Source organism: Gambusia affinis, linkage group LG10, assembly GCF_019740435.1.
Source record: "Gambusia affinis linkage group LG10, SWU_Gaff_1.0, whole genome shotgun sequence".
NCBI lineage: Eukaryota > Metazoa > Chordata > Actinopteri > Cyprinodontiformes > Poeciliidae > Gambusia > Gambusia affinis.
The window spans coordinates 23,904,991-23,927,912 of record NC_057877.1 but is presented as its reverse complement, the minus strand read 5'-3'; the positions used below and the strand labels follow the sequence as shown (position 1 = coordinate 23,927,912).

The 22,922-nt window shown below is 36.3% G+C and overlaps 2 protein-coding genes across 2 annotated transcripts in view; one reads left to right on the top strand and one right to left on the bottom strand.

Moving 5' to 3' along the window:
- adamts10 (ADAM metallopeptidase with thrombospondin type 1 motif, 10) overlaps positions 1-15,421 on the bottom strand; it is a 63,192-nt gene extending 47,771 nt beyond the window's left edge. Inside the window, exons 1-4 of the mRNA XM_044130561.1 lie at positions 15,383-15,421; positions 15,126-15,208; positions 11,195-11,307; positions 3,540-3,931 (exon numbers count right to left, since the gene is read on the bottom strand). Of these exons, the coding sequence (XP_043986496.1) occupies positions 3,540-3,642 (103 nt within the window). The 5' untranslated portion in view covers positions 3,643-3,931; positions 11,195-11,307; positions 15,126-15,208; positions 15,383-15,421. The remainder of the gene's footprint in view (positions 1-3,539; positions 3,932-11,194; positions 11,308-15,125; positions 15,209-15,382) is intronic.
- Positions 15,422-17,697: 2,276 nt separating this feature from the next.
- Positions 17,698-21,730, top strand: LOC122838940 (tyrosine-protein kinase ZAP-70-like). The gene is made up of 3 exons (XM_044129998.1): positions 17,698-20,038; positions 21,059-21,625; positions 21,709-21,730. The coding sequence occupies exons 2-3, from the start codon at positions 21,126-21,128 to the stop codon at positions 21,728-21,730; spliced, it is 522 nt and encodes a 173-aa protein (XP_043985933.1). The 5' UTR covers positions 17,698-20,038; positions 21,059-21,125.
- Positions 21,731-22,922: the final 1,192 nt, after the last annotated feature.

The following is a 22,922-nucleotide window of genomic DNA, read 5'->3' as shown; positions in this document are numbered from 1 at the left end:
TTGGTGGCCTTCAGATTTTCATTCACATCCCATTTGGGTCTGTCTGCTGCAGGATGGATTTCCCAGATTAGTCACTGATTAAATTTGTAGTCAGAAATTACAACTTCCCAGTTGGAAAAATCAGCTGAAATGACCAACAAAGTCAGCCTTCCCAGTGGAAAAGTGGAAGAAATTCCAACTACCCCAGTTAGGAATTTCAAGGCCGACTTGAGTTTCAATATGGCCGCCTCTCACAAAAGCTGCAGTAAACTTTGGTTGGAATTAGGGGTGGGCATTAATTGTACTGTTTATCATTTATCATTTATTGTGATAAATTTCTTATGTGGATAAGAATTGTGATTTATTGTTATCATGATAAATTCCAATTAATCATCCTTAAGAAACTGTCCGTATTGTTGGGATTGTTCGTTTTACTATTTTCTCCACTGTTTATGCACTCAGAGGGATCAATAAATATCAATGAATTTGAAAATATGATGAAATTGCAGTCACTGTGCGCAGTCTAATGACACAAATCACAGTTCTTTATGTGACTGGTGTCAAATGGGAATGTTTTCAAGACCAGTTTTTCTGTTTGTGAGGCAGAGGTGACACACAGTCACAGCCGTACAGTTACCTAAAACTGATGTAATTAATAGTTCTTATTGTCATTTTTATCACTATTACAATAGTCCACAAAATATAGTGATAAACTTTAAGTCCACTTCCCACCCATAATTGGAATTTTATTATTTTACAAGAAAAATGTGAAAGAATGCATCTAAAAATCACTGTTGCATATAGCAAAGAAAATTTTGCTCCTTTTTGCTTCTCCTAATTACATTACAACTCACAGCTTTTAGGAGATAAATCTCAGAGGAAATGTTACATTTGTAAACTAAAACAGAAACTGGTTACTCTAGAGCAAGGGTGTCCAAATTGCAAACAATTCAAAAATGTCCAGCAGGGGTGGCTGAAGCAGATGGAATTTTTTAATAAGAGTAAAGAGTATAGTTTTATCCATCCATCCATTTTCTGAACACCCTTCGTCCTTAATGGGGTCGGGAGGGTTGCTGGTTCCTCTCCAGCTGCGTCCCGGGCGAGAGGCGGGGTTCACCCTGGACAGGTCGCCAGTCTGTCGCAGGTATAGTTTTATTACAATGGAAAATGTTGATGCATTTTTTGCTGCACTTAAATCAACTTTTATTTAATTTTTTAAACTTGGCTAAATATAGCATGTGTTTTGAAAAGAAAGTGACCGACAATTTGCTCAATTAAGCCCCAAATAATTTGAAAACAAGATTAACTTTCTTTTAATACAGAAAAATGTGCAAAATCCAATTTTAAGTGCAAAATCCCTTTTCTACAAAAAACAACACCAAAACTGGTGTCTTAATTTATGAATTTTTTTACCCCTTAGGTTCTTATGACTTGTCAGTTTTGGCCCTTTGAAAAAACTTTGGACAACCCTTACTATAGAGCAGGACTCTCAATGGTAAAACCGATATAATATCTATTTGCTTTCACTTTTTCTGAACATATTTGACCTCATTCTGCACAGCAATCCGACCCACCATGTTACTTACCTAAGTTGCCACAACAGAAAGCACACATGCACAAAGGAAACAATATATGACTCCAGGAATGAGAGGATTTCTTGGTTTTCGCATTGAGTTGTGTCTCTCTCCAGTAGCTTACTGGCAACCGTTATGTTTCCCTCCGAGTTGGTTTCTGCTGCAGAAACTTGTGGGCTAGTTGTTAGTTTTTGGAAGTATGCATGAAACCAAAGAAAGTAGCAGCCAGGAACATGCGAACAATGACCTTAAAAAGCCCAAAGCAGCAGCACAGATCGAAGGTTTAACGTGTGGGTTTATTTCTGCAGGAAAAGTCCATTAACTAATGATCTAACACTGATTCACTGGGCGGTTCTGAAGGCACCTTTGAGGTTAAAAACCCAAATCAGAGTCTGAGGGGAGGTTTCTCCTGAGGAAGTCTGAGGAAGCATTACCGGCTATTACAGCCAGATGCCTTTTAGAGGTCAGAGAGCAAATTTAGGAAATGCACAGAGGCTGTCTTGTCCTTATAATGATGAATGGACCCTGGGGGGGGGTTTACCTCTTTAAAGGTGTTTGTGTCTTTGAGCTTTAGTTGAAAAAACTAATTAAAAGGTGCCAAAAAGCTTAGCTATAATGCAGACCTAACATCTTCTCTTATGTCTGTTTTATGCAACTTACGTTTAATTATATTAATTTCATGAAAATTTGTTTTCTTTTACTGAAATGACAGCAAACAGTCTGGGCTCCTCAGCCTTAAAATACATTAAAAATGGTCTTTATCTCTAGACTGCTATCAGTAAGAGTTATTTTATTTAAATAATAAAATTATGATTATTGATTTTTTTTTAATGGTTTTAATTCCAATCCAATTTCAGCTGCTTGCATACATTTTTGAAGATTTCTGTTTAAGGACGCGTTAAAATGAAGTGGATGTATGTAAATAAATGAAGGAAATAATGTGATGCTTTCTGCTGTTTTATTATATAAAATCCCAATAAAATTTTGAAATTTATTTTTATTTAATGGGTATTTCAATCTGTGGCTCTTTGGCTCTTGCAAAACCAAAAAGAAAATGTTTTTGATTATTCAAGAAATGGTCTTTTAGAAGTTATTTCTGTAACTTATTTTGCAAAATTTGCTTTTAATATCTACTAGAGATTCACCGATCCGATACTAATATCAGTATTGGAACCAATATTTAAAAAAATTCTAGATCAGATATTAGTGACAACGTGCCCAATCAATAAGGCACTATCAATAAGGACAGATCTACTCTGTCTAATTCTCTCTCGCCTTTTGTTTATTTAAACCCAGGAAGGCGGGAGGAGGAAAGGACCCCCGTTTTAAATCACCACTGTTTTTCTGTATTGGATTAGCATTAGATGATACTAAACAGATATCTGTATCAAAAGTGAAAAAAGTAGATCTGAAACTGCTTTTCAAAAGTAAAAGCTAGTTTAAAAGTTTTATTTAAAAGCTTATAAATAACTAGCGTTTAAAATGAACTAGCTTTTTTAAAGACAGTTACTTTTAATTAGCTTATAAGCTAGTTAAAAGCTTTTAAAGCTTAAATCTTTTAAAGTAACTAGCTTTTAAAAATAACTAGTTTTTCAAAAGCTAGTTACTTTTAACTAGCTGTTATCTAGTTACTTTTAACTAGCTGTTAACTACTTTTAACTAGCTGAAAAGCTATCTAAAGGCTCTTAAAGTAAAAAGCTTTTAAGCTAGTTATTATAATTATATAATAACTATTATATTTATAGAAAAGGCTCACCTCATTCTACAACATTATATTTTTTTCATTCATTCATTTTGTTCTAAGTCTGAAAGTAGCAAAAGAATTGTTTAATTTTGTTAGCTTTCATAATAAAACAAAGTTAGAGAACCATTTTATGGCTCTAGGCGAGTTTTATTCTATAGCAGGTTGCTAAGTCCTGCTGTAACGTGACAAAATGTGAAAAAAAAGTTTAACCGGTGTACGTTTTATTTTTTAATTTATCTTACCTTGTGATTTAGCAAAATCATCTCTGTGACCTCCTGTGATCTTGGTGGCAACCAGGACGACAACGACAGTGCAGACCAGAGCAGTCCTCCATAGCTTTTCCATGGTTACTACAGTATTTGCTATAGTAACAGACTTCAGTGCGGTGGTCCTCGGGCCTCTGTCCCAACATGTCTCCTGCCCTGTCGGATGCCCCGTCGCCTAGCAGAGGGACAGCTCAGCGCTCGGTCGGGCCATAGCTGCAGGACGATCAGAGACTCTCTGCACCTGCAGCGTGTCTGTCTGTCACTGAGCGATGGCGAAGCTCCTCATAGACGGGGAAAACACCAGACTTGACTTCTGCGATGGGGGTGAAGCAGAAGCGCTGGCAGCTTTTCGGCCTCTCTCCGCTGCCCTGTGGAAGAGGAACGGTTTAGGAAGAAAGCCGGTAAAGTGAATGACAGTGAGTGGTGGGACAAATTTAGACTGAAAGAGGAGGGAGGAGTAGATTTAATTTAAAAAAATATATATTGTTGAGCAGATAAACCAAAACAAACAACAACAACAACAACAACAAAATCACAGTAAACATTTTTTGTTTTTTTAATTTAATGAATTTTGTGGTCAGTCATTTAAATTAGCAAAAAGTTTGTACACCAGGGGGCTAAACCGCCCAGAATGCTGTGCGGTTCAGTGAAATTATTGAATATTCTATCAGACGTATTATCTATTGATACTGATTGTGTGTATTGATATATATCTATATATAAACTGAAATGATGGATGGATGGATAAATAGATAGATAAATAGACAGATAGATAGCTAAGCCTTTCAAGTTTATGTTTTACCTTTCACACTTTAGAGTTTCACACAAACAAAAAAAAAAGAACCAACAGCTCTGTCCAGGCACGTGCACCGGAAAGAGTGATTACAAAAGAAGGCAAACTCTGAATCCATAAACAGAGTTTGAAGTGGGTATTATGTTGAGGCTTCTGGGGTAAAATTAGCTAATTTGAGAGAAGCAGCAGGATGCCATCACCGCCAGGCTGGCGGCCTCTGATGTTTGGTTGTATGGCTGAGTGACTTGCTGGCAGCCGGCCGAAACTCCTAATTGGACACCGTGTCAGGAGCTGATGGTATGTGTGCCTATATGGAGCTTATTCACGCCTCAAACAACGAGTACTGTACTTTACTCTGACCTTCATGGGAAAAATCCTCTTTCCATGAGTGATTTGACAGTAAAAAAAAAAATAAAATAAAAAAAAATTATTCAAGACTGAATGGATTTTAAAAGCACCATCAACAGTAAAAACTAGAAGAAGACATTTTCTTTATGACTTTATCAATCTCTCATATTGCTGTGAACAAAGTTTTGCTCACTCTTCTTTACAAAATTACTTCAGTTTATTGGAATTTGTAAAAATATGTTTCTCCACAGATTGGGGTTTGAACTTGCCACTACAATGAGTCTTTTTCAGCGGGTCTGTTGTTGATTTTCTGCTGTGCTTGGGATCAATGTCTCGATGGTGACCCAATTTGCCCTCACATTTGTTTCAAAAATATTTTGGTATACAGGATACTGAGTCAGACCTAATTTAGAGAGACTATGAAGTCTAGCAGTCATGCTTTTGAACTATGGCAGGACGTTGGAGTACAAGGAGAACATGCAAAGATTCAAACCCAGGACCTTCTTGATGCAAGGCAGTAGTGCAACTAACTGGGCCACCCAGAAATATTAAAAACATACCTGTAAAATAGTCTATGAATATTTTAGAATTTGCCTTAAAAAGCTACCTTGAGGCTCATTTATTCATTAATTTGATCAGATTTTCATTTGATTCAATATACATAATAGGGTCGAGAATTAATTCATTTCGATTAGTTAATTACATTGATTTTTAACGTGTTCAAAAATAAATTAATTTCATTTTTTACAAGAAAAAGTCCCGAACAGGAACCTTTGTGTTGTGTTTCCGGTACGCTCGTAAATCTGACGCACAAGTAAAATCTACAAACAACAAGACGACAAAGCCGCATTTCTTGGCCCACTTTGGAGTTAATTTTTGCATCAATACACAATCTGATTGGACAGTAGAGAGGGAAAGACTTACTGATGAATTCAAATTGTGATAAAAAGGAGTTACCCTAATTTGAAGCTATTAGAGCCGAAAGTAGCATCTCAATGCTAAACACATATCAGCTAACTCCGACGTCCCCAATGCTAATGTCAGTGTTCACGTTTCTGAATAAGTATTTTTCATATTAGATATATAAATAACTCCTTTAGAAGGAATAAACTACACTTGTTGGGCTCATATGTATATTTACTCAATAATTAAGAAAGAAAAAGGAGTTTTGAATTTAAAAAGTTGATTTCTTTGTTGATAGTTTTAGATTTATTAATTACAGACCTGGCAATTAACTCAATTACCATTCATGTCAACCAGATAATTCCTCTGACTTTTTAACAAACCATTTAAAGCCCTCCTCTCAGACTTGTTTATTTCAGCTGACGAGGCAATTTTTACCCAAAAAGTTCGACTCCTGCTATCATGTGGTCTAAAAACTGCCCACCTTCCTTCCCCGCTCCCTTAGAGCCATTTGGGGATTCAAAAGCGAGCAGAGACGCCACACTGGCCCGGATGGCTGGCAGCTAACCAACTGCAGCCAAAGGTAATCAGAGGCAGATGGGAAACCTTTTGGTGATGATAGCAGAGGAGAACAAATTCCCTCCTGAAAAGAGGAAGGAAAAAGAAACAAAAAAACAGATACCTTAAACCGAAAGTTGAGGAATTGTGAGAAAAGCGTCTCCTGCTTCATGTCAGGAGTAATGTGCAGCAGATACAGTAAAAGCAGACTAATGGGACTTTGTGCTGTTGCAGCGTCCCTCATAAGCAGAACAACTAAAAACCTCCCTTTCTCATCCCCCTCCCCTTTTCCCAGTCATTTCCTGCGAAAGAGCTAAACTCCCCTCCATTTTCATTACTCCTCCACCCGCTTACAATTTATTGTTAACGTATTAAACTCGGCTGCTTGATATCAAATGCTTTTCATTACCACTAACTCTTCTTGTGTTTATTTAAACCCAGGAAGGAGGGAGGAGGAAAGGACCCCCGGTCTGACCCTAAGAGCTTTTTAAAGCAAAGCCCCCCAGAAATCCTCCCCCAACAACAACACGCACGCACTTTCCTGCACCATTTCCACCTATGAAATATTACTCCAGATATAACTGAGAGTGGGCTGTCATGCAGAGGTGACGGCGCTGTACATCTTCCTGCGGTGTGTTGTGCAAAACCTTCCCTCTGGGCCATATCATTTTTGTGAAACAAAAACGCATGTTTGTCAGCAGGCCAAAGCGACAAAACTCTCCACTCCATGTTTTGCTTGGATGAGCTGCGAAAAAGGAGCGTACAGCTGCGGCCGTGGCCAGCAGGGAAAGTGGTCTGGGCTGCAGACGGGCCACACAGCCTCTAACACTGTCGCAGCTTGCAGGGCAGAAAAGAAAAGGCTTGTTGTTAGAAAGACGGAGAAAAGCTGGACGTAGGTGGGCCAAACTCTAATGCAATAAAGCCAAAAGATCTTCATGATCATCTTCTTGGTTAGCAGTGTGTGATGCTTTTCACACTTAAAGGTGACCTATTACGTTACCTTAAACAGGTTACGACAGCTCCAAGGGCTATAAAAAAAAAAACCCAAGTTCATTACATTTTTTGGACGAAATCATTCTGGGAATGATAATGAGATTTTTGCTTAGTTTTATTTCTTGCTGTTTTTGTGCCTCTTGTCACTTTACATCCAAATAAACTGCTGACGTCCACGCCTCCCAGCTCAACGTTTACGCTTGCACGTGAAAATGGCCACAAACAGATGCGCATTTATACAACCGTACATTTTGAAAAGCATTAGTAGAGCCTCCTGCACAACAAACATGAATGCAGCAAGGGGTTTCTGGATGCTAAGTCAAGAACTAAACACCAAATGTTCAGGAGCTCTGGATGCTAGGTGCCGGATGGAGCTCCGCTGGGGTTGCTAGGTAACAGTCTGGGCTTCCCTGGGGTTGCTAGGCGACGAGCCCTACCTGTTGATTTGTGACGTTACATTCAAGAGGTTTTCGAAGTGACTCATTTTCCAGACACCAAAAAGCATCAACTTATCACTAAAAAACAGCTGGGTGGTTCTTTTTTAAGCGCCGGCTGTTTTTAGAAGCAATACAGACCCAAAAGGAAATACAAACACGTACAAAATGCAAGTTTTGCATAATAGGTCCCCTTTGAAGCTTTTTCCTTTAAATGCTGGAGCTAATTATGATGTCCTTGTCTTTAGCTGCTGCCAGGGAGAGTGGAGCTATCCGAAACCAAAGTACGCTAATCAAAGCCATATGACCGGCTCAAAGTAAAGTCTGTGTGGAGTGAACAGATGCTAAGTGTCCCACAGCTTAGCTACGAGAGCAGCACTCTCCCCCAAACTGCCTCCACTTTGATCAGGGAGTAGCTCATGAATCAGTTTTAGGTTCAGTTTATTATTTCATTAAACTGGCAGTCATTCTTAATAGAACTTTGGGGTTGGGAGGGGATCAAATGGCTCGTAAGTCCAACGTCATAATTCTGCTTTCATTATAGAAATATGAAGTCTAGAATCAAGAGAATCTTCATGTTTAAAAGAAAACCCAAACAGGTGAAAGAGAAAGCTGCATCTCAGACTAAACTCTGTCTGCCACAAAGACAGAGAGACAGAAAGAGGCCTGGCATTCCTTTGCAGATTTCCCCAAATAAACAGAGTGCAGATGAAAAGTGGGAACGTAAACAGGCGGGAGAGCCTCGGATGTGCTCCCCTCGCTCTGAAAATGTGCCTCTCGAGTCTGAAACAATATTTAGTGAGAGAGAGAGCTGACTCAACACAAAGCGAGCGAGCCAGCAGTGAAGGGAACAGAGCGCACAGATAGCGGCAGAGGGTTTTCTTACTCTGCCTTTTAAATGCTCTGAGGCAATGATCCAAAACTGCCAATACGCACAAAGTGACAGTCACAGACGGAACAGGAAGCTCCTCATGTTTAGCATAGTTTAATCAGTATCACTATAAAACCGATGATCCAAGTAGGACTGAAACAATTAGTCAGAACAATCATGATTAATCGATTATTTAAATAATGGTCAACTAATTTAATAATTGATTAATCAAAAAAAGTCAATTTTCTGATAGAACAACAAACTCAGATTAGTAATTAGGCTAAAACTGTGCAAACAATATCTACACAATTTGCATTTAAGATTAAAAAAACTTATTTGTCTGTGCTATCCCTGAAGTTTTAGCTTCACCTGAAATTTTTATCCATTCATGAAAATAATTAGTCAAAGTCCAGAGCCTTTCCCATGTCTATGTTAAAAGTATTTCTTTAGCAGATCCATACTTTGCAACAATATATACTTGTATTTTATGGACCAAAATTTTAAAAGGATTTTTTTATTCGCACCTTTTAATATATTTCAAATATTGTATAAAAAGGCTTAAATGGTGAATTGAAAAATCTGCAGAATGTGCCATTTTTTAAACAAATTAATCAATTGGGTGTCAAAATAATCAATTACTAAAATGACTGTTAGTTGCAGCCCAAGATCAAAGTTGTCAGCAACTTTAAAAACAGTTTGAGGCCACTTTTTTTCCCGTAATGTTAATAATAAATATGAATATTTTGGATATTCTTAGAACAAAAACACAAAAACGTCTTCATGAATTAGAAAATCTTCAAAAATGTAATTTAATTTTCTTATTTAATTCAAAATATAAAAGTTACATATATGTGGGTATTAAATTTGTTACGTACAGAGTGATATGTGGAACCATTATTTAAAAACTTAAATAATCAAAACCCAAATATATTACATAAGACCAACAAAAAGGGGATTTTTATGTAATTTTCCGTCCTACACAAAATTATGGACGAGAGTGTTGTATCTAAGCATGTTAATGAAATGTTGAGTGGAAGGAAAACATGTGGTAGAAAAAGCTGTACAAAGAGTAACAACCTTGAGGAAACTGAGAATCAAAACTTTTTCAAGTGTTTGGGCAAGTTTCACACAGAGTTGTTGACGATACAGTAAATCATGAAGCAGGAATGTTTAAACAGAAAGAAAGCTGAGCAGAAAGTCCTTCTGCAGTGAAGTTGGTGGTGCTGTTGCCTTGCAGCAGGAAGAATGGAAGGTTTTTCTGCATCGAGTTTGAATGTTCTCCTGAGGTTCTCTCAGGGACTTCGTGTTGCTCACGGTTTTTAATCGTAAAATATATCCTGCTCTGTTGCAGAGCAGCTGTATCTGTACTGAGATTAGATCAGTCACTAAAAGTCATCAGGCAACTTCTGAAGGCAATTAGTCGAGTTCATTTGCACGCCGCACTTTCAGTGTTTTAGTTGTTTTAAATCGTGTAAAATTTTCATTCTGTATCCCACTTTGTGTTGATCTTTCACACTAAATTCCAAATTTTGGTACTTACTAGTTACATTTACTCAATTACATTTACTTGAGTAACTTTTTGAAAAAATGTACTTAAGAGTATTTTCACAACTCTGTACTTTTTACTTTAACTTGAGTAACATTTCTGTATTCTCTACCAGCTGAATGAAAAACAAACATGTAAACATAAATTCACCAGACATTAGACACACAGACCTGCAGATTTTGTTAAAGTTTCATAAGTTTTTTATTGAAGGAAACTGTTTTGGAAAATTTTTCTTTTGTTATTTCTTGTTACTTATGTGAATTATTGTCATCTTCGTCCTTAAGATAACAAAATTTCCACTTAACTTTATATTTTGGTCTATCTGATGATGGATTTTTAAGTATCAAATGATAAGTAATCAGATTACAATTTTTTTCTTTTTTACTCTAACTTGAGTAATTTTTTAGATGTCTTTAGCTTTTACTTTAGTAAAAATATGTTGAAGAAGTGCAACTCTTACTTGAGTATAATTTGTGGGTATTCTGCTCACCCACTAAAATCTAATGTGACAAAATGTGGAAAAGTTCAAGGGGTGTGAATACTTTTCCTAACCGACTGTACATATAAAATTTATCATTAAAACCAAAAACAAAATCTGCAAAAGCAGCACTGACTGAACCAAATGGATGAGCTCGACTTAAAAACGTAACTGTGTTGCAAATCTGTGAGATACCTGGGATGAAGTTACATAAGTTCTGCATGCAGAATGAGAAAGTTGGCTGTGATGACACCGACATGTCCATTGTAACTGGATTTAGTGCTTTTATTTTTGCAAAACTGCAAGTTGCTCCCCCACTCAGTGAAGGAAACAATGCCAGCCTTCAGTTACCTGTTGGCAGCTGACAGCCACATCATCCACTGACCGGCAAAAGGCGCATAAGCCTGCCCTGTCATCAGCCACCGAGGTGACCAAAGCCTAAATATACTTCTGAGGAAAAGAGAACTCCTTCAGGAAATGAAGACCGAGTCCAAAGAAAAGCACTTGTGCATTTCATGAAACTAGAGAACACACAAAATCTTGATGAAAGACATGCAAAACTTAAGCAGGAACAGTGCTGCAGAGGCAGTAGAGGTAAGAGTTGAGAACTGAGTCCTGCCAGCATCAGTCCTGCTCCCCCCACCTTGATCTGTGCATGAAAGAAGAGAAGAAAAGAAGGGAGCAGGAGTCGGACCGCCTGGTCTTACCTGCCCGTGTCCCCTTGCAGGAGAGTCTGGTGAGAGTCTGTCCTCTGTCGCCCTGCAGCCGAGCGGAGAGGAGGCGGCGCCGGCGGCGGCAGACTAAACCTCAGCTCCTTTAACTTTACAGAACCAGAGAGCCGAGAAAGTTTAGTCAAACTGCCCCGAAGCACAAACAGGAAACAATCCCAAGTCCTTTCAGAATAAAGTTTGAATTCGGCATTAGAATGTAAACCAGAAATGAGAGATAAAGATTACTTGTGTAAAGCTGCAGTCTGTAGCTTTTATTAAAACAATATATGATTTTTAATTCTCCCTGAGCTACTACTGCTACAGGAAGAAATGCACCCCTCCCAACCAAAAACAACCAATCAGAAACAGGAAAAGGGTCTTGCCGCTGTCAGTCACCCTCATGTACTCGCTGCTCAATGTGCTAATGGCAGAAAAACAACTTATTGTTACAGGAAAACCGTTTATCTGCTGTCATCAGTGGCTATGCTAGCCTAGCCTAGCCTAGCATTCACAACAGACTACGCTAGCACAGCAGAGAGGAGTGGATGAGGAGTGCCTCACAGGGAGTGATTGACAGTGATCACTTGGTAATTATTTGGTAAAATACTTCTAAAGTACTGAGTAACTGATCAAAAAATCATTTAATATTTAAAAATTGCAGATGTACCAAATATAAAGTTATGTGAAAATTCAGGTGTTTTAAAAATAACATTAACTCAATCAGTTTCTTTCGATATGAAACTTGTGAGCCTTTATTTGAAGAGGTGTGCATGAGATTGACATGACACTGTCATAAATAGCTAAATGATGCCTGTTATAAACACGAAGGAGTCTTCATAAATGATACAGCTGTTGTCATGAACTGCCATTTGATAATAATGACATTTGTAATGTAAAGTTGCACTAAAAATTTAATTAAAAGTGCATTAAAATGTCAACTTACCATTATTTGCGACGACAGTTAGCTTTAACAAAAACTGCAGGTGTGTCTGGTGAAGTTACTCACAGTGGATAAAGTATTCAGAAATTAAACTCAAGTAAGAGTAGTGATACTTTCTAATAAAATTACTGCAGTAAAAGTACTCCTAAAAGTTTTTTTTTTCCTAAAAGTTACTCAAATAAATGTAACTGAGTCAATATAACCAGTTAAATCTACCGACCACCTAGTGTAGTCAGACAATGGCATCTGTTGAGGGAACATCTCATCCACTTACAATAGAAACTATGTAAGTCGGTGTCTGTGCTTTTATTTTGAAGGAACACATGTCCTCCAAAGGTTTTAGTCTCTCTGAATTTGACAGACTTGATTCAGTTCTGCTGCCTGGCTGCCAGACTTCAAGAAAGCAGCTGCAGCCTGAGACAGTGGAGGGGGGTGGGTTGGCCATGTGTGTGTGTGTATGTGTGTGTGTGTGTGTGTGTGTGTGTGTGTGTGTGTGTGTGTGTGTGTGTGTTCACAACCCCAGCCACTGGTTTGGTGGTGTGAAGACTTCACAGGTGCAATGGAAATCTCTACTTTGCCCTATATTAGAACCGCTGGCTAGGGTTGTGAACCATCTCTAAAGATCTAAGTATCAATAATTCACATAAACATGCACAAAAACTGATTAAAGCTAACTTACATATTAGCAGTGAAAGTTTGATTCAGTTAGTAAACAAATTTACCTTCACCTTGTGCCACATCAGTTATCATCTCCCAATATTTTAAAACACAGTTAGCAGTAATTTACGGAATAAAAGTCACATGACGTCACCAGAACTCCGCCATGACGGACGTCAAAACAACCAATGCGTTCCTTTAAAGCTAGTCTAAAAACAGACATATCGCTTTTATTTAGCCGATTTCACCTTAAAAATTGTCAGAGGATGCCGCACTGCCAGCCACACAGACAAGGATGAAAACCAAACTTGCAATTTTATTTTAATAACTTTTAATGAGGAAAGATAAGGCAGCAATGGACAGCAGCCGTCAATCATAACGACTGTCAGCCCTCGGTGTAACCGCGGATTTGCATCGAACACATTTAAAAGGAAAGAAGATTAACAAAACCATATTTTTTTTCAAATTGAACATCAATTCCATCTTTATAAACTACAGAAATGCTTATAGTTTACTACTGTTAATGTCTTGTTGGTAATTAGTAATTAATTACATTTACATAGAAGGTCATTCATTATTAGTGTGCCATGCTGAGGGCTCCAAAAAACCAACCTGGTTGTGGGATAAGTTGTCCCTATTTTGTTTTAATGAGAAATAATTCATAAAGGAAGCTAAAGAATACTTTTAAGACAAGTTTTCAATTTACATTGTTTAATTTAATAGCTTATAGAGGAAACATAATATCACATGTCATGAAATGACAGAACATAAAACTATCAAATTTGTCAAAAATTACAGGCTATTAAAAAGAGAATCATGTTTTCTACAACAAAACAAAAATACTGCCAAACCAAATCTCACAAAATCTTAACAAGTGTTTTTGGTTTAGCTTCTAGTGCAAATATCTTACTATACCTGAAATAAGACCAAATTAACTTAAATGTTTTCAGCAAAATATAGCATACTTTAAATTGGGAATTATTTAAATTAAATCATTCCTTAATATTGATGGAAAGGCACTTGTTCCATTGGCAGATTAATTCACTCATAACATGGGAAATGTGTCTTATTATAAGTGAAATTATAAGTGTGAAATAATCTGCCAATGGAACAAGTATTTCTTTCACTGATGTTAAGGAATTACTGACTTAAAACAAGCTTCTATTTCTTGCTCCATAGTTACTTGTAAGTCAGTTTTGACTTGTTTCAAGCGAATTAAAATATTTGCCCATTAAACTAGACCAAAATTATGTGGTAAAAGCATGTATTTTTGCAGTGTATTATTTTAGATATTTTCAAAATTTATCCTGCTGTATTTATTACTACTCTACTACCCAATACTTACATTTTATGTACTGGACTGCAACAGAGTGTTAGACATTAAAAAAATTATACAATTATAAGAATAATGTCATAAAATCGCAAGAATAAAGTCATAATACTACGAGGAAACATTAATATTATAACTTTATTTTTTAAATATTATAATTTTCTTGATGTATAATAATTTTATTCTCATAATATTATGACTATTCTTGTAATTTTATAACTTTATTCTCCTAATCTTTTATCTTCGTATGAACCAACATGTCTTGTTGGACTCCATCACCTTTCCATATAATTTTTTTTATTATGCTGATATTTTCTTTTCAGCTATAGAGAATAAATAGATTTTTTTTCCATTCTCAGTGCCATTTGTTTTTCGATTGTCACATATGACAATCAACACTGAAGAGGATGTGACAGCCAACTCCATCTGTGATTATCAGTAAAATCTGTGATTTTTTTTATTTTAATTCCAAATCCATTGTTTGAAAAGGAACGTAGAAAGAATCAAAAGTGACATTATGATGTGAAAAACACAGCCAGTTCAAGTGTCAAGTTGTTAAAATTTTACCAACTATTTTGGAAATTGACACTCAAGCATTTTATAACAACTCCCTTTAAGAACCGAAGTTTCGATGTTTTGTTTGTTTATTCATTTTCAGTATTTCCTTCACACTAATAATTATTTTCTTCTTTAATTTTCAGCATAAAAGCAAAAATAAAGGGTAAATTCACCAAAAACGGTACACCTCCTGCTATACAAACCCGCCCAGAGGTGGGCCATGCATTCACCCAAAAAAAAAAAAACAAGAACAAAGCAATCTCCCCTAATACCGAGTGATTATTGGTGAGCTGCAGAAGTGGGGAGCTGCACAGCTCAGCTCGAGCGTCACAGGTGGAAGTCAATCTAATGGCTGATCTTTGTGCATGAGTTTGCCGTTGTGTGCATGTGTGACTGGTGGTTGCTCTGGCTCTGTGAGTGTGTGTGTGTCGTTTCTCTCTAACCTCCCTTTTTCTTGACACCATGCGCTTCTCTCAGATCAGCAGATGCATCTTTGTCTCAGAAGCAACATCACAGCTGTGAAGAACTGAAATGTAAGTGGGTTTTGTTAGATCTGATTGTTTAAAAGAAATGTGCTTTTTTATATTAAATAGTATCACACAAACAAAACCAAAAAAATACTTGAAACTTATTTTACTAAGACGTTCACAAAGTGGTGCTTAAAAATGTCAAAAACAAATTACATTTTGTAATTTCTTACCCTATGTTTTCGTCTATCTTATGCTATTTTGTTCATTCTGCAATCAGAGAAATAACTCAATTATCCATGAGGTATACAAAGAAAAAAAAAGGTGTTCACCACATAATTTTGCCAAAGTTTTGTTGCTTTTTCTCAGAGAAGCAGTAATTTCATGCACAGATTATAAATAGCTGTTTTCATTGTGCCTCAGAATGGAAAACCAAAAGCTGGTAAATTTTAACACACTCCAGATTCCCATGTTTGTCTTTTATAGGTTGTAACATTTTTCTAAGCTTACTGGATGTATTTTAGATCAGAAGCTTGATTTTTTTTCTTGTTTGTTTGTATTATTAAGATTATTTAACACTACTTCATGTCATGAAGGCATTTGACTCATTAATCCTCCAAATTATGAAATCTTAATCAACATAACTGAACAGCTTGTGGTCAGCAGGATTTATTGAGGGGAAAAATCCTTAAAACTTGCTTTTGTGTGGATTTCAATCTCAAGTGTTTATGTTTCAGCTGAGTCAACAACTTATTTGAATGGCAATTGTTTCCTCTGATTTAGGACATTATGGTTCAGCGTGGGTCATTTCAGCCTCTGATCTGATAAGCAGAACGGCTTCTTATCCAAAACTACCCACATTAAGACCTATAATGCCCTTCACTGAAACAATAGGGGGAAAAAAATCCACAAAAAGAGTCAAATGTGGGGATTGTTTGTCGTCGGAGGCCTGCGCAGATTCAAAACTCGACATAAGTATAAAGAAGAATGGTCGAGTTACATAACAGCAACCGGACTTCCTGATAATGCAGCACAAATAATCATGACCTAAAAACTTTACAGTGTCCATGTCTTCATCAGAGTTACGTAATTAAAGAAAAACACATCTTACTTTAGCCTTCTGATGGTATTCTCACCAAAGGAGTGAGTTTAAGAAAAAACATAAAGCGGTAAAACCCTTTTCCTATTACGGTGACCTTGCTTCGTGATTATCTGTTTCTCTCCAGCCATTAGAGATACAAAAAATAACTTATGTCTCAGCATCTGCTTAACACCAGCACATTTCCCACCGCATCATATTTACAGTGACTAATATATAATTACAAGTTATAAAAGTAATGGATATAAAACAGCTAAAGGTTCTCAAAATATAATTCAGCAACATTAGAATCACAACTTCTACTGTCCAAACATTTGAACCTACAGAACATTTAAGCTAGCAAACATTTGTACGTTAGCATCAAGCTAAAAGCAATAATGAAGATATTGTTTATAATTTTCCAAATCTGTATTTGCTTGTTTTGTAAAATCTCCTTTTGTTTTCCAGTTACCTAGTTATGTGTATATAACAAAGAGTTTTATGATCTCAAAATATAATTTAGCAACATTAGCATCACAACTTTTATCAACCAAACATTTGAACCTACAGAATATTTAAGCCAGCAAGCATTTATGTTAGCATAAATCTCAAAGCAATAGTGTTCACCCACCCATCTTCTTCTGCTTAATGTTCATATTATTAAAAGATTTCTAAATCTATATTTGCTTGCATTGTGTAAAATCAACTTTTTCCAAGTTACCTATGTACATATTAAACAGCTAAATGATCTCAAAATATAATTTAGCAACATTAGCATCCTAACTTCTATCATCCACTTAACCTACAGAACATTTATGATAGCAAATATCTGTATGTTAGCATTAAGCTCTAAGCATTACTGTATTGTTTATCATTTTCAAAATCTATATTTGCTTGTAGTTGTATAGAATTGCTCTTTTCCCATGTTGCCTATTGTCACACATGGCTTTTTATTGTTTGTTTGTCCCTTCTTATTGTTATTGCTAGCAATTCTTTTTAATCATCTCTAAAGCCAATCTTAGCTTATCTTTGCGTCTCTCTTGAATTTCATGTTGTTTGAAAGTTCTGCATAATTAGGAGGGATGAAATAAAACATTCACCCCTTTCAGATCATTGCCTTTACAGTTTTACAAAATCTGTCAAACCTGAGATTAGCGTTGTTACGTTAATTTACTGTAAAATAATTATCTTTTGTTGACGGTTTTTGCCCTATTTAAGGAGGCTTGCTCTAATATTTCAAAAACAAGCAGATCTGGTGCTTTTCTTCTCTGCTATTTGCATACTCCTCTGCTTTTTGAAGACTTATTTAGAGCATTCCTTCCACCTATCGCTTATTCACAATCAGTTTACTTTCCAACACCTCCTTTGTGAAAATATCTGATGCATATTAGAGGGATGTACGAACATTTTCCACCTTAAAACGTCTTTTCCCTCCAGACATGGTGGCAGATACCACGCAAGTTTTGGGGTTCAAAGCTGTCACAGGAACTGTGTCATGTGTCGCCTTGCTTGCTTCACTTGTTTTTGCGGTTTATGGTGCAGTCTCCAGCTTTTAAAAATGATTTCTGAGCTGACACTTAGCTGCTGCTTTTATTGTGAGTGTTGGTTTATCGTGCACCACTTTACAAACATGTAGAGTAATTATGAAAATACAGAGGCAACATTCAAAATGCTGATTGAGAATGTTGGTTATTAAGTTCGCTTTCTTTTTCGATTGGCTGTGTTAATGTCACAGAAGTTTGTACAAACTTTTTCCACAAACTGCGACGTATTTTATTAGAACTTTATGGAACAAACACAAAGTAAAGCATTAATGTGAAGACCATCAAGTCAAATCTTTACAGCTTTAGAGTCTTTTTGAATATGTCTCTATTAACTTTGCACATCCATTGAACATTTACCCAATTCCAGATTCACTGGAGAGCATCTGTGAGAATTTTAGTAGTTCATTTTAACACTTGAATATCCTTCAATCTAAGCAGTTTCATTGGTTATTGTAGCACTGTCTGCAAATTTAGTCCTTGTTTTGCTAAAACCCCAGGACATTATGGGCGGTGAGGTTGAAGTCAAGACTAAAGTCTTTAAGGAGAAAGTCTAATTTGAGTTGAAGTCTTATTTTTGTGACTAAAGTGCAACTCAAGTCGGACGTCACCATCTCTGGTTCAGGGTTCAACACAACGCTGGTTTCCTTCCCCACAAAGCATTTTGCATGCACACTGGAAAAGGGGCAGAATCACTGTCTGGCTTATGTAACTATTAACTATTAATAATTATGGGGTTTTTTTCTTTTTTAAGTAAAAAAAAAAAACAAAGTCTGGAATGAATTCATCTCTACTGGACAGTGAACATTGCACACATACCAGAATAAGCACAAAACAACATTTCTCCAAAGTATGATAATTTATTAATAAAAATAGATTGATGACTCTTAAAAAAGCAATTTATGATTAAAGGACTGAACTTTTAATTTAAAATTACTTTTCTTATTCTGTTAGTTTTTAACTAAATGTTGTTCAAAGTGAACAAAAAAACCAAACAAATGAAGCTTAAGATACAGACAGATTTGATAACAAATACAAACCCTTAGAGGCTTACAGCATTTGCTCTGTCAGGGTTTGGGTGAAGGTTACTGTCACATGTAGTAGCATGGCCAAGTTTAGTTCTTTTCAAACCCCCAAAGTTCTTAAAGAAGCAGCTGATTTGTGTATTTTTTTCTGTGGGTTTTTTTCTGGTGCAGCATCCAGGCTCGCACTCGGCGTTTGTGTCCGCGCTGCAGCTTCTGGCTGTCTTTATTGTGGGAAGTTGGGAGGTCAAGCCACAGTGGGGTCTCGCTAAATGTGGCAGCTTTGCCGTTAGGTTTGGTTGTCCACTGTGGATGTGGGTACTAACTCAGATGTAAAGCTAGGAAACTGTGGTCAAACACCTTTTTTTTTTTTTTTCTTTTAGCATTTTCTTATCTTTTAAAATTTTTATCTGCATGTGAAAACAAGGCAGCTTCCTTGTTTGAGTGCTAAAAGCGTTTCCTTTTAAACTGAAAATGGAAAATGGTGATGTGGATGGCAATGAGGCAAAGATATGAGTGAGCAAAACTTTCCAAAACAAAACTTTAAAAAGAAAAAAAAAAGCCCAACTGGTTTTGATGCTTTTAAAGATACAAAACCTCGAACAAAGAGCTCATTGGTTGTTTTTTGATTTAATGGTTTGAGTCGATTAACAATAAATCTCAATTTCGATATTTATCTTTCTCGAGACTTCCTCTGTGTGCTTTTAAGCTGCTGAATCTGCATTGTGATCGTTTCTGGCTGAAACCTGCAGGTTCGTTCTTCTATCACGGAAATTTTCCAGACTGCATGATTTTAATCTTTTCTGTGTCGTCATGTTGGACGACACCAAGTTTACCTCAAATTCCCAAGGCAATACGCACAAATACGGTTTAGAAGTATTTAGGTTTAATTTATCCCCAGGCAGTGAATTACTTTCTGCTGAAAGGGATTTATTTTTTATAAACACTGAACCCTCTAAAGCAGAGGGAATCATCTAGAACCAAAGAGCACCTGTTCAACGGAAGAGCGACTTGCTGGAGAAACGAGGCTGTGAGGGCGGACTGCAGTTTCCTGTTGTGGCTTTGTCACCAGTTTGTTAATCTGCAAACTACATGCAATCTTAAAGTGTGGGTGTTTAAAGCTGAATGTCTCATCCAGACGTATAATTCCCCTCTGAGCTCCTTGCCACTAAGCTGAAACTCCTGAACGACGCGATTCGACTAAGAGCGTCTGATCTGGAGCCCAACAACAAACCGGAATAAAAAGAGGTGAGGGTGTCATTTTAGATTTATATTAACTTGAGCAACTTTTTTTGAAAAAAAAAAATTACTTTGTGGTTTTTAATTTTACTTGAGTAATTTTACTATGAAGTATTTCTACTCTGACTTGAGTAAAATTTCTGGATTTTCTGCCCACTGAATGAAGAATATGTTTTAACCAAAGATTCACCAGACAAAAACACACTCCTGCTGGTTTTGTTAAAAGTTTCTTAAGTTTTTTATTGGAAAAAAACTGAATTGGAAAAATTTTCTTTTGCCTGATTTCGTTATTTTTTGTTACTTATATGAATTATTGTCATTTTCATCTTTAAAAAATTTCCACTTAACTTTATATTTTGGTCTGTCTGATGATGTCATTTATAAATATTAAATGATTCATGATTTGATCAGTTACTCAGTAATTGAGTAGACTTTACCACATACTTTTTTACTCTTACTTGAATAATTTCTTGGACGGATACTTTTTACTTTCACTTTACACTGCAAGAACACAAAATCTTAAGGATTTTTGGTCTAGTTTTTTGGCAAATATTTTGCTACATCTGAAATGAGCAAGAAATAGCAGCTTGTTTTAAGTCATTAGTTAATACTGACGAAAAAAATACTTGTTCCATTGGCAGATTATTTCATGGCGAAAATATCTTATAATAAGTGAAATAATCTGCCAATGGAACTTGTACTTTTTCCATTAATGTTAAGGAATTATTGTCTTAAAGCAAGCCGATATTCCTTGCTGAAAAGTTACTTGTAAGTTAGTTTTGTCTTATTTCTGGTGAACTAAGATATTTGCATTATAAACTAAACCCAAATAACTTGGTAAAATTATGTTGAAGTAGTGCTACTCTTACTTGAGTACAACTTTTGGGGATTCGTCTGCGTTTCGTTCTTAAACATTTTTTTTTGTTTTATAAATGAACTTAAACGGATAAGTAAGACAGATAGAGGAAGATAAGAAGTGGCACAAAGTGGATTTAAATTCTAAAATTATCTTTTTGTCTTTCTATCCAGTTTTCTTCACCAATATTCGTCCAGAACTTCAAGACCAGGTTCAGATTGACTCCTCCCAGGTCTCAACATGTCCGTCGACCCCGCGGTCGAGCTGCCCTTCTTCTACGGCAGCATCAGTCGCTCTGACGCCGAGCAGAACCTGAAGCTGGCCGGCATGTCGGACGGCCTCTTCCTGCTGAGACAGTGCCTCCGCAGCCTTGGAGGCTACGTCCTGTCTGTGGTCTGGAACCTGGAGTTTCACCACTACACCGTAGAGAAACAACTGAACGGGACTTACTGCATCACCGGAGGGAAGTCTCACTGCGGCCCTGGGGAGCTCTGCGAGTTTTACAGCAAGGACCCCGACGGGCTGGTGTGTCTCCTGAAGAAGCCATGTCTGCGTCCTCCGGACATGCCCATAAAGGTCGGCGTTTTTGACAAAATGAGGGAGAACATGCTGAGGGAGTACGTCAAGCAGACCTGGAACCTGGAGGTGAGGCACAAAATTCATTCATTCTGTTTAAGACGTGCAAATTCCTTGTTTTTAAGGACATTTATTTGTACTACACTGGAGTTCTTGGGACTGAGGTTAAGGAAGACTTGGGTAGTAACTAGTAACATTTACTCAATTACTTTTACTTGAGTAATTTTTTGTTAAAAATTCCTTTTAGGAGTATTTTTACTACCCTGTAGTTTTTACTTCTACTTGAGTAATTTTACTATGAAGTATCTCTACTCTTACTTCACTGAAATTTATGGAGTTTCTACCCTCTGAATGAAAACAAAAATGTTTTAACAAAAAATCCAGACACGCACCTGCTGGTTTAGTTTTATAAGCTTTTTATTGAAAGAAACTGATTTGGAAAATGTTCACTTTGCCTGATTTTGTTATTTTTGTGACTTACATGAATTATTGTCATTTTGGTCCTTAAAATACCAAAATTTCCACTTAACTTTATATTTTGGTCTGTCTTATTATGTAACTATTAAATATGAAACGTTTATAATTTGTACTTGAGTAGACTTCCTACCAAGTACTTTAGATGGCTACTTTTTTCTTTCACTTAAGTAAAAATATATTGAAGAAGTGCTACTCTTAATAGAATATAGTTTTTGGGTACTTTACTCGCCTCTGGTTTAAGGATACCTAATTTATATTAATACCTATTAATACACTGCAAAAACACAAGATCTCAACAACTGATTTTGGTCTTGTTTCTATTGCCAATATCTTAGTACACTAGATACTGGTAGAGGAATAAGTAGATCTTATTCCTCTACTTATAAGTTAAAACTAACTTATAAGTAACTTTTCAGCAAGATATAGAAGCTAGCTTTAACTGAATAATTCCTTAATAGTGACTAAAAAAAAATGCTTGTTCCATTGGCATATTATTTTACTTATTACAAGGCATTTTTTTCAGTGTTATATGAGAAATAATCTGCCAATACTAACACGTCTTCATCAATAATAAACAAACTATAGTAAGATATTTGCACTAGAAACTACTAGACCAAAAATGCTTGGTAAGATTCTGTGGTTTTGCAGTGTACACACCCTAAAAGATCTACACTGAATTTATCTGCAACTGATTAAACTCACCAAAAAATTTAGACAATTTCAAACTTTAATTTGAGTACCGTACATTTACTTAATGGAACAAAAATGGAATGTGAATGACCTATAACAAGTACATGAAAAAGTGCTAAGTGAAATATTCTGCCAGTTGAGGGTTAGGATAAGATATTTTGGTTTTTAATGTGGGGAAAACACAGGCATATCAGGCAAATTATATCTCCAAGAGAAACATTCCAGAAGCGTTATCCTTGATCGGGTTGAGAAAAGAAAATCACAATGTTAATGACAATTTCATTTAAATATTAT